At 33.7% G+C, this 13268-nt stretch overlaps 1 protein-coding gene across 1 annotated transcript; it reads left to right on the top strand.

Moving 5' to 3' along the window:
* The first annotated feature begins 6187 nt into the window (after positions 1-6187).
* On the top strand, positions 6188-13004 carry LOC139867811 (uncharacterized). Its single transcript, XM_071856162.1, has 9 exons — positions 6188-7124; positions 7327-7701; positions 7811-9863; positions 10504-10657; positions 10739-10991; positions 11057-11162; positions 11677-11782; positions 12363-12517; positions 12587-13004. Exons 1-9 carry the CDS (start codon positions 6188-6190, stop codon positions 13002-13004), a joined length of 4557 nt encoding a protein of 1518 aa, XP_071712263.1.
* Positions 13005-13268: the final 264 nt, after the last annotated feature.

Raw genomic sequence — 13268 nt, forward strand, 5'->3', positions numbered from 1 at the left:
ACGACCATTACCATAAGGGTGATTTCGAACATAGTTATGATTTTTATTATTGTTATGGTAATTTTCATGATGATGGTTTTGGCCAATATGGCCATGACCTTGTCCACGCCCTCGTCCATGTGCATTTCTTCTTTTATTATTATTATTGTTAATAGCATTAGCTTCAGGAAATGCTAGCGCACCGGTAGGACGAGATTCTTGATTTTTCATCAGTAATTCTTTATTAACTTCTGCAACTAAGAGATAAGTTTGAAGTTTGGAAAAAGTTTTATAATTCTGCAATCTTAAATTTTCTTGCACAGTTATGTTTGCAGAATGCATTGTGGAGAAAGTTTTCTCCATCATATCAGCATCACTTATTTCTTGACCACAGAATTGAAGCTTTGAACGGATCTTGAACATGGCCGAGCTGTATTCACTTACCTTTTTGAAATCTTGGAACCTTAGATTTCTCCATTCTTCCCTCGCAGCTGGGAGTAATATTTCCTTTTGATTATCGAATCTACTCTTGATACTTTCCCTTAAAACATGTGGATCTTTGATAGTGAGAAACATATGTTTTAAAGTGGTATCAATATGTTTGCGAATAAAAGCAATTGATTTTAATTTATCTTGATCGGAACAAGTATTATTTTCTTTTAAAGTTTCTAGAATACCCAATTGTAACATCCTCAAGTGGGCCTAGTTGTAAGATTACTATTTTGCCCTTAAGTTAGTATTGTGCTACTTTATGCTTTTATTTTTTTATTTATTGTTTATTATTATTTAATGTTGAGGTTAGGACCAGTTTGTGACAAGGGTCACAGAACAGGTTTGTTTATTTAATTTGGACCTCGTTTGGGTTGCCAAATGATGTACGAAAGATATCAGATAACTGATAAATACCCGTGTGTTGTGCAGTGTGAGATTTTAACCCACTTTAGATGACTAGTGCTTCTAATTTCTTCATTTGGTTTCCAGATTATTCACACACACAAACACATACCGTACCTTCATCTCCTTCACCTAACAAACCCTAAATTCTAATCCTTGTTCTTGAGCTCAAATCGTTTACATCTTTGTGTTCCTTGTGATTTACTGATTCTATCAAGGTAAGAATCACAAGTTTTCATGCTTTAATCTTTGAGAAAATTGAGTTTTTGTGTTAGTTTTTACAAAGTGAGCAATTTGGATCAAAGTGGTTAAATTTGATGTTGTTTGAGTCTAAATCTTGTGGGTTTATGTTTCTACATGTTTAGTGTCTTTGATTTGGTCAGTTTTGAGGTCGTAATCGAGCTCTAGAGCAAGAATTGGTTGATTTTGGGTGAAACCCGTCACTTTGTGTTTAGCTTCTGCAGATGAACTACCCTCGGCCGATGGTCTTTGACCATCGACCGATGGTGAGGGACGATCGGCCGGTGGACAAGACCATCGACCGATAGTGTATGACTTCTGACCAACGGATGTAAATTTGACGATCGACCGATTGGGGGAGACCATCGACCGATGGTGTGTTGACCATCGGCCGATGGATGGGACCATCGACCGATGGTCTTAGGCAGTGAAAATTTTACTAAGTGTTGAGTTTTAGAAGTTATGCTGCCCGTTTGTATTTTGATGATTTTGATGTAAATTTTGAAAGTGCATAAGTGTTAAGGAGAAAATTTTTAGTGGATAGTAACTAACTTGGTTTGCCTTATGTTCAGGTGATAAAGATAAGGAAGCCGCTCAGTAGTAGATTATCTGAGCTGGTTACTGGTAATTGGTGAGTGGGACTAACTGGAGAATATAGTATATAGAAGCATGTTATATTATGATTGCCATGCTTGTTAGATATACTTATTGTTGTGGTTAGTTAGTTTCTTGTGATGACTGCATGTTAGTTGATGCTTGTCTGCTGGAGCCCAGTGCATCCCTATTGTGTGGTAGCCTCGGTAGGAGAGATCAACCTGCGGGTTGGGTTCCTCTGTGGTAGCCTAGACAGCCGTGGTGTATATATATGTGAATGACGCGTCCGTCGCGTGTGGATTATGTATATACATACGGTGGTGGAGGAACTTCTGGTAAGCCCCAGTCCGATCAGCTGGTGGTTAATGGTTTGGCCGAGCCGCCAGAGTCTCTGTAGACGGCACTTGGGTGATGTTTGTGTGTTAGACTATGTGACATGATTAGTATAACACTTATGTATGCTATGGCATGTAGTTAGTCGTACTCACTTAGCTTCGTGCTAATTCCCCTCCATCTCCTCCCTGCAGGTTGTTAGCTTTTGTAGATAGTGCTTTTGGGAGAAGACGAGCATGATGATGTTATGTTTGACAGGGTTAACTCTGATGTGGTCTTTTAGAATATGAACCGTGTACTTTTGAAAACAGAATGTATTTACGTCTCTTCCTGTTAATATGTAAATTGTTTTAATGACACGTGACATCGGTTTGTACAAATGTCGATATCGTATTTAAGTAATATTATGCTTCCGCCACGTATTTATAAAAAAAAAAACAGCGGTGTCACACCAATGATCCAAGATTTATTTCTACGTCCATAACCCATGATGTGTAGTTTGTTCCCGATACGTCTAAGGCATCAAACTCAAGCTTTGATAAGTTTGACATTTTCTATTTTCAGAAAGATGAACAACATAAATCATAATCATAATCATAATCAATTTTTTTTATAGACAAATAACAACATGAAATTAGAATTAGTTTAGATTCATAAGTAGCAAACAAAGGAATAATGGTATGATTACAAATAATAAAACCATAAGGGAAGGATAGAATATATAGGTTCATATTATATTATTAATAATATTATTATAATATATATTAAGTTATAATATATATTATTATAATATATTTTTCTTATTTTAACTTTTAAGATTTAATTTTAATAAAAATACAAACTACTTTTTCTTATTTTAACTTTTAAGATTTACTTTTAATAAAAATATAAACTACTTTTCTTATTTTAACTTTTAAGATTTACTTTTAATAAAAATACAAACTACTTTTTTCTTATTTTAACTTTTAAGATTTACTTTTAATAAAAATACAAACTACTTTTTCTTATTTTAACTTTTAAGATTTACTTTTAATAAAAATACAAACTACTTTTTCTTATTTTAACTTTTAAGATTTACTTTTAATAAAAATACAAACTACTTTTTCTTATTTTAACTTTTAAGATTTACTTTTAATAAAAATACAAACTACTTTTCTTATTTTAACTTTTAAGATTTACTTTTAATAAAAATACAAACCACTTTTTTCTTATTTTAACTTTTAAGATTTACTTTTAATAAAAATACAAACTACTTTTTCTTATTTTAACTTTTAAGATTTACTTTTAATAAAAATACAAACTACTTTTTCTTATTTTAACTTTTAAGATTTACTTTTAATAAAAATACAAACTACTTTTTCTTATTTTAACTTTTAAGATTATAAATTTAAGAATAAATATTAGTATGCATGAAATAAATAATGATTAATTGCATAAGTAATCATAAATGTTAGATAACATATAAAGACCCCATCGTATTCGTATTGATCGGAATTAATCTCGACCCATGGTACCGTGTTGTCAAATGACGTGTTGCATACATAAAGTACCGTGTTGTCAAATGACATGTTGCGTACAATCATGAGGTCTTATTAACATAAATATAAATGTTAGTGAAGTTAATAAGAGTTAGATTACAGAAAATATAATTCAGGCGGTATAACCGACCATATATAACTTAAATAACATAAATATAAATGTTAGTGAAGTTAATAAGAGTTAGATTACAGAAAATATAATTCAGGCGGTATAACCGACCATATATAACTTAAATAACATAAATATAAATGTTAGTGAAGTTAATAAAAGTTAGATAATTTCTTACCTTGATTAGTGACGTGTGCTTGCTTAGATAAACCTTGATTATACGGAGCACTTCGTGCTGATAACGTGTTATAATTCAGTAGGCTTATAACTACCTTTAGTGGCCTAGTTCTTGACTGTAGACTAATAAGTATATAGAGAGAATATGAGAGAATATATTTAGTGTGTGTTTTATAAACTCATAACACACATATTTATACTCAAAAAAATCTACTATACAATATCTATAATAATAATAAAATTAACATCCAATTTAACTTTTATAATATATATATATATATATATATATATATATATATATATATATATATATATATATATATATATATATATTACTACTTATTACGGAGTACTAATTTATATATGTTCTAAAATAGGTGTCTTTTGTTCAAAATAATAATGAAAAAGTTTCAAATTACCCTTAATATAAATGGAAAATAGAAATTGTTTGTTTGTAATTTATCTGATTAATATATATCGCGGCGACTTAGTCAATTTACATATATATACAAATACATATTCTTCCTATATACTAATAGTCACGCCAAAGTTGGTCGTTTTACGTTTTAGACTTCGTCGTTTTACACAGATAAATATCTAACCGTACGAAATCAATTACTTCCAGAGTGTTCGTCTCGCTGGTTGACACCTTAGTTGTTGTCCAAAGGGTTTGAGGTTCGATCCCCAGTTGTTGCCCCCGTTTTTTTAATTTTTCCACCACCCAACACGTGCCCTCCCTAGACACATGTCGTTACGCCCCCTTAGTCACGTATGTTTTATTTATTGCCTTTTTTTTAAACCCTATTGTCACCTGTCCTTCTCCAACCTTCTTACTTGATCTCCAAAAATCTATTCCATTTTCTTAACTGTTTGCCTACTATCGATTTTGTTTGTGAAAAATCCTCATCCGTTTTCCGCAAGCTTCTATTCTACATACTATAAGGTATTTACGCTGCTGTCTTCTCCTTCTGCTATACTTGCTGCTACTATTTTTTCCATCTAATTTCATATACAAATGGTTATAGGGCTGTTCTTTCTTCTTGTAATTAGGCTCCGTAATTTTAGGATTAATAGGAATAATTATTATTACTCCTATATAGTAGACATTACTGCTTTCATAGACAATTGTTGTTTCTAACCTCATATACAAATGCTTAGGGCTTTATTAGTCGTATATAGTACATACTCATTACATATTTCATAGTCGAAATTTAATGTGGCTAATATTCCTCTTGGATTAGGATTATCAATTTTAATTTGTTAGGGTTATTAAACCTAAATGTACATATGGAGAATACGCATTACATACTTATTCCTGTTAATATTTGGTTTCATATGATGAATTTAATTGGTTGGGATATGGGTATGAATAAGGGTATTAAATGCCGCCAAAAAAAGGGTCAATGCGTCTGTGGAGCTCGCAGGACCATCTGTTCGTGGTGGTTTTAGTGGCGATACACATTCTATAAATGTTAAAAAAAGGAAATTGGTAAATAGTGAAGCTGATGTTCAAGAAGGTAGCTACATGTTTTTTAATGAATCTATAAGTTCTTCCAATTTCCGAAAGTTTGGTGCCCGTGATGAGAATAGCTGCTTGCTTGCTGGCTCATCAGCGTGTGTTGGTACGTAATCCTCTAACTTCTTTTTAAAATTAATATGTGTTCATTATGTAACAATTGCTGTTATATTTAGTTGTTTCATATATGTTTGTAGGTAGTAGCACTTCAGTTTCGTATAATCGTTTCTCTTCTATTAGCTTATCTGCTTCGCCGTTTATTCAAAATTCAGATACTAACCAAGGTATGCCTTCTTTGTTTTTTGTAGCTAAAATTCTTTACAATCACCTAATATACTTTAATTAGTTTTTTGTTAATTGTATATATGTTTGATAGCAGGCATAACAAATATGTATGAGGATATTGGTGACTGTATATGTGTCTGTACTTATTGTGGTGCAACATTTTGGCATGAAGAACGGTTAAGAGCCTCATCCGCAGCTCTGAATTATCACCGTTGTTGTGAAGGGGGCCGTGTCGATTTACCTCCAGAACAATCACCACCTAATACCATTATAAATTTGTTAGGCGATAAACATTTTATGGATAACATAAGAGCATATAACCAAATGTTTAGTATGGCTTCTTATGGTGCACACATTGATGATGCTATAAATAATGGCTGAGGGCCATATGTATTTAGAATATCGGGCCAAGTTTATCATCGGATAGGTGCATTATGTCCTGAAGAAGGAGATCCTCCATGTTATCTACAGTTATATATATATATATATATATATGATACAGCTAATGAAGCCAGTAATAGAATGAGATTTTTTGGTGGTAATAGCTCTACAGGTATTAGTTATGAAGTAGTAGAGAAACTTATTGATATGTTGAATACAGAAAACGAATTGGTTAAGCTTTTTAGGACAGCTAGGGATAAGATTAATGATCCTACTGTTCCAGATCTAAAGGTTAGGTTATATAGCGTAATAGGAACAAGGCAATATGAACTACCAACCTCTGATACCTTAGGAGCTATTGTTTATGACTTTGGTGATAATACTCGAACTGATTATGACTTAATAATAGAATGTAAAGGAGGTACTCCTCAACGAGTAAACAAACTACATCCATCGTATATGTCTCTTCAATTCCCTTTGCTTTTTGTTTTTGGTCAACCTGGGTATCATCCAGGCTTGACATTAAGGGATGTGGGTCATTCCAGAGGTAATAGGAAAGAAAACAAAATGACTATGAATATGTTCTATAGCTATCAATTACACGATAGATACAACAAATTTGGACTTTTGTCAAGATGCGGTCGACTATACCAACAGTATATCGTCACTGCCTACTGTAGTTTCGAGTTAGACAGACTTGATTATATAAGGAATCATCAACAAGATATACGAAATGAGTACTTATCTGGTTTATATGATGCGTTATATAGGGGTGATCACTTTGGATCTGATGTAGGTTCAAGAACCATTTTACCAGCATCTTTTACTGGTGGACCGAGATATATGTACAGCCATTATTTAGATGCGTTAGCAATATGCCGTGTTCATGGAAATCCTAGATATTTTATAACATTTACCTGCAATTCAAAGTGGCCAGAAATTAGACGATACCTTGGAAAATATCAATATTTAACAACTAATGATCGTGCCAACATAGTTGCTAGAGTTTTCTACATCAAACTGAAAATGTTTATAAATGTCTTAAAAGAGGAAGACCTATTTGGAGCCTACACAGCAGGTACGATACTCATAGCTTTTTATTTATTAAATCATTCAATTTTTTTTTTTAATTGTCAATTTTATATCCCATATGCAGAATTACTTTACACTTCTAATTAGATTGTCGTACTTTATTTTCCGAATCAAATAATTGAATTTTTAAAATACAATCTTAAAGATTGATTAGCAGCTGATTATGTTTTTTTATTATCTATTACAAGATGTAGTTTTAGGCGCAGTTGAGTTCCAAAAAAGAGGCCTACCGCATTGTCATACGTTATTGTGGGTCAGGTCTGCATCAAACTCATCCGATCCCCGTGACGTTGATCAATATGTGTCTGCCGAATTACCGGATCCAAAAACAGATCCAGATAGTTTCAAGGTAGTATCAGAAATGATGATGCATGGACCATGCGGTTCAGTTAACAGAGATGCCCCGTGTATGCAAAATATTGAAACGGGTTCATCATCTTCCTATAACAAAAATGTTGTGTGCGCCAAAAAATTCCCAAAACCTTATAATGAAACCACCTATTTTGATAAAGATGGGTATGTGCATTATCGTAGGCGTGATACAGGAATCTCAGTGGACAAAGGTATGAATTAAAGGTTTTTTTTTTTACTATACACAACTCTAATTACTCTTTGAAATTGCATGTAACTTGATCATGGTTATTGACAAAGCATATGCTATTATTTTCTCAGGTATATGCAGACTTGATAATGGATATGTCGTACCATATAATCGAGTCTTGTGCCTTCGATTCCACGCGCATATTAACGTTGAATGGTGCGGATGGACAATGATGATAAAATACCTTTTCAAATACATATCAAAGGGGACGGACCGTATAGCCGCCCATATACCCAGACCTATAGGAAACGCTTCATCAAGCGATGCACAACAACCGTCAAATATTGATGAAATCCAAAACTTTGTAGATGCTTGCTTTATTTGTGCTCATGAGGCTTCTTGGAGAATTTTCAACTTCCCAATACACTTCAGAGAACCAGCAGTACAAGTTCTTTTAGTGCATTTAGAAAATATGCAATTAGTGAAATTCCGTTCTAACCAACGAATACGATCCATTATTAAAAATCCCGTCAACAAAAAAACAACTCTCACAGAATGGTTGTATTACAACAGATGTTCAACCGATGGGAGACATCTTACTTACCTAGATTTCCCACTAGAATCTGTATGGGTTTTAAACGAGAAAAGATGGAAACGAAGATTCAATCTTAATAAGCCATCCATTGGTAGACTGTCATACATGCATCCTGCATTTGGTGAAGTTTTTTTCCTTAGGATGCTATTATGTCATCAAAAAGGTTGTACTTCATTCAAAGACGTAATGATAGTTAATGGTTATCTATATTGTACATATCGAGAAGCGTGTTTGGCAATGGGTCTTCTAGGTGATGACAAAGAATGGCTATCTGCCATAGAAGAGGCAAATGTAAGTGCAACATCCACTGAGCTCCGTGCTCTTTTTTCCCACATACTTATGTTTTGTGATGTTGCTGACCCATTAAGAATATGGAAGCAAACTTGGAAGCTAATGTCGGATGACATTCCAATCCGGGCAGCAGCAACTTTACACATGTCCAAAATAACAATAAATTCAGATGATTTAGAGGGTTACGTGTTGTATGAATTACAAATCCTCCTAACTGGACATTTAAGAAATGTAACCGACTTCGGATTACCAGCGGTGCCACAGAATTTATTGGATGATCTGCACAATAGGTTAATTATGGAAGAAAGAAATTATGATCGACAGGCTCTGTCAAATGAAAAAACCATATTGTTAACACAACTCAATCAGAAACAACGAACTGTATACGATGCAGTAATGAACTCAAACGCCAACCGGAAACAAGAACTGATTTTTGTTTATGGACACGGTGGTACGGGAAAAACATTTCTTTGGAAAACATTAACAACAGCATTACGAGCTGAAGGGAAAATAGTCCTAGCAGTCGCCTCATCTGGAATCGCCTCATTATTGTTACCATCCGGTCAAACGGCTCATTCACGGTTCAGAATACCAATCGATATAACTGATGAAAGTGTCTGTAATATAAAAAAGAAAACACACATGGCAAGCTTGCTAAGAAAAACAAAGCTTATCATATGGGATGAGGTCCCAATGAACGATCGCAAATGTTTAGAAGCACTCGATCGGACATTAAGAGACATTTTTGAGAAAGCAGACACTCCATTTGGAGGTTTAAGTTTCGTTCTTGGCTGGGATTTCCGTCAAACTCTCCCTGTCATAAAAGGGTGTGGCAAAGTAGAAATACTCAACACTTCTATAACTCATTCACCTTTATGGAATCACTTCCATATAATAACACTCGAAGAAAACATGCGCCTACAACAACCAAACCTTTCAGAAATTGATAAAGAAAATATTAGGTTATTTGCAGATTGGCTACTGCAAATTGGAAACGGCACCATTGGCGAACCTGATGAATATGATCCACATAACACATCATGGGTTAAAATCCCTGACCAATATTGCATCAGAGACGATGAAGATGGCCTCACAAACCTGATATCCTTTATATACAGTGACAAGTTACTATGTCACCCCAACCCACTACAGCTACAACAACAGGCCATTGTATGCCCAAAAAATGAGACGGCTGATGCAATCAACGATGCAATCCTGATACGAATCGAAAAAGAATCGAAAACATATACAAGTTATGACTCTGCAACTCCCTACAGCAATGCCAGAGGACAAACAGAGTTACTATACCCAATGGAATATCTAAATTCTCAAAATTTCCCAAACCTACCACCTCATCAACTAACTCTGAAAATTGGAATCCCTGTTATTTTGCTCCGAAATCTAAACATAGCTGGTGGCCTATGTAACGGAACACGGATGATTACAACACAACTACTTTCACAACACATTGAGGCCAAAATCATCACGGGAACCAGAATCGGCCAAAAAGTTTACCTACCTAGAATCTCCCTTATTTACAAGGATAATGTGTTACCATATATTTTCAAAAGAGTCCAGTTTTCAATAAAAGTATCTTATGCTATGACCATCAACAAGAGTCAAGGCCAATCTTTAAATAAAATTGGCGTCTATCTTCCTAAACCCATTTTCGGCCATGGTCAACTCTATGTAGCCTTATCTAGAGCTACAACCCCACATGGTCTAAAAATTCTTATTAAAAAACAGGAAGGTCGAGATCATAATGTCACAAAAAATATTGTATATAAAGATTTCTTACAAACTATATTTAACTCACAGGTCAAATTCCTATATATATATATATATATATATATATATATATATATATATATATATATATATATATATATAAAGAAAAAAAAATAAAAACTAACCATAAAATTTTAATGATGAATGCAGGATGGAACACGAAACTGAAGTGGTACCAATATCTGCTTTACGACCAGGAGATAGACTGAAAGCCATCGAGGTCATAGTCTACAGACAATGGGTAATCAAACGCCCAAAAAGTCGAAAACCTGCTGGATTTTGCACACTCTTACTAGATATACACGTAAGCTTCATTCAAAATCTACAACAATTCTAATTCTATTTTACACAGTACTAAAACCATAAGCTATAATAATTCGAACAGGGAAATGCCATACAAGCCATATCAGATTTCAGTCAAAAACGCCATTTTACAGAGGTGCTCCAGATCAATTCAGCATTCAGATTGTCAAACTTCATCTGTCGACACATCAACAAATATGACCAGGCAATATCAAATACAACATACTTATCAATTGGTGATCAACTAGCAATACAATCCATACCAGCTATAGGCTTTCCAACCCAACACTTCGAATTTACCCCCTTTAATCGTCTACAAATCTCAACGGTTACAGGTACGTAACAAACAACAGCTAAATCATAAGCATGCAAAAAATAACAACATTTTATGACCCAATAGATTACATTGGATGTGTGCTGCGTATTGGAAATATCGAAGAAAATGAAGGCAAAGCACCAAACAAGGAAATCACATATCTCCGAACAATAGAAATTATGAATACCAGGTAAACAAATTTCTTTTCCCATCATTACACAATTAACATATCATATACAAATAAAAAGCTCAACACCTTTTATAACAGTGAAATGCCAATAGAGGTAACAATATGGGACGAGATGGCAACAACATTTGACATGGAAACTTACCTCTCATTACCACCACCAGTCATCATAGCAATAACATCATGCTGGGTAAAGCACACTACATGTAAGTTCTCTACTTAAAAAAAAAAAAACATCATAACCAGTATCGTGTATTTATATATTACCATAATACTTGCAATTATATAACCTAAAACTAAAGTTTTAGTATTATTCAAATATATGTATTTTTTTAAAAAACTTAACGCTGTCACAGTTACAGGAGATATTCAACTTTCAGCAACCTCAGCAAGCCAATACTTCTTCAACCCGGACGTAGAAGAATTCCACCAATCAATCCAATTGTAATAAAGTCTTACATACAATTTCAATACCTATAACTAATTACATTAACATTCCCAAATAATACTCTTACAGGTACAAAGAAATCATCGAGAAAAAACCTTTGCTAATTGCAAATACGCTTGAACAACGAGCATACACACTTGCAGACTTAATGGAATACAACCCAATAACACAACAGGTAAAACACAACCTTTTTTCAATATTTAGATCGTATCAATATACGAGCGTATGCATCTCTTATGCTCTTCGTTTAGCCTTTGTATTTGTTGAATGGTTTGCTTCTGAATAAAAAATGGATACATATATTATTATTTATTTATTATTTTTATTATTTTTGATGGTATTGAATGATGATGAAATAAAAAAAGTTGAGAGCGATTCATCAATTATTATAAATTTAATTAAATTAATAGTGTAAAAAGTGGTGTTGCATGTTAAGTGATGCATTATGTCTACAAAATTTTTTACTTTGCCTCTGTACTATGTTTAGTTTGTTTCTTCACTTTGTCTTAGATTCTTGTATCATGTGAATATTTCTACTACTTGATCTTTTGTTTGTGTTACTTACTCATATTGCGAATTATTAAACTGACATCGGGGCAAGCCAGCTCATTGAACTTTAAGATTCTAATCACTAGCCTAAAAATTTTAAATTTAGGAGATTAGGCTATTTAAATTCTATTAGCATTTGAATATCAGCTTGTAAAGACATAAAACAGTCACTTTTATCATATTACCTGACAAAACATATAATGCAGGGACGATTTTACATATGTGAAGGCACAATAGGCTACATTCTGAGAAACATAGATTGGTTCTACTACGGATGTCCAACCTGCCGAAGAATCCTAAGTGATGACCCACCTTACGGACAATGCAAAAACCATGACACAAAAGGAGAATACATCACAAGGTATATTCAAACACTAAAACACATTACTATCTACATCAACCACAATTCTAATAATATTTTCTTACACAGCTACTCATTCAAATCTACATTCTCTGACGACTCAGGAACAGCAATATTTACGTTCTTCTCAGATGCAGCTGACAAGTTAGTAGGTGTAGATTGCAAAACGTTGGTCACAACAATGGGCTACAATAACAAAAAAGAGATCCCACCACAAATCAGACAACTAGAAGGAACCAAACACACCTTGGAATTCAAATACAGCGACAGCACATATGGATTACCAGAGTTTATCCTAACCAAACTTATATCACCAACAACACCAACAACCAACCTACACGATGCACCAATGACTAGCAACACTCCCATCCAAACCCCATTTCCTCAGACACCAAACACGCAAAAAGAACCAGCAGGAAACCCAAATGTCAAAAGAGCCCTATTCCGTGAATCACAAGAGAATACCTCCAAAAAAAAGAAAGAATAAACCAGCTTAGTAGCAGTTTAATGTAGATATTATGCATGCATATGTCTGGATAACTTAATAGCAGTTTAACAATAAAGTATGCATATGTTATGTTTAGGAGCAGTTTAGCTTACTAGCAGTTTAATGTATATATAATGGATATGTCTGGATAACTTAGTAAGACTTTAACAATAAAGTATGTTTAGGAGCAGTTTAATGTATATATTTACTAGCATCGAAAACCATATACACAACCGCACTATGAACCAAATTCCACCGCCGCAA

Source organism: Rutidosis leptorrhynchoides, chromosome 9 (genome assembly GCF_046630445.1).
Source record: "Rutidosis leptorrhynchoides isolate AG116_Rl617_1_P2 chromosome 9, CSIRO_AGI_Rlap_v1, whole genome shotgun sequence".
Lineage (NCBI taxonomy): Eukaryota > Viridiplantae > Streptophyta > Magnoliopsida > Asterales > Asteraceae > Rutidosis > Rutidosis leptorrhynchoides.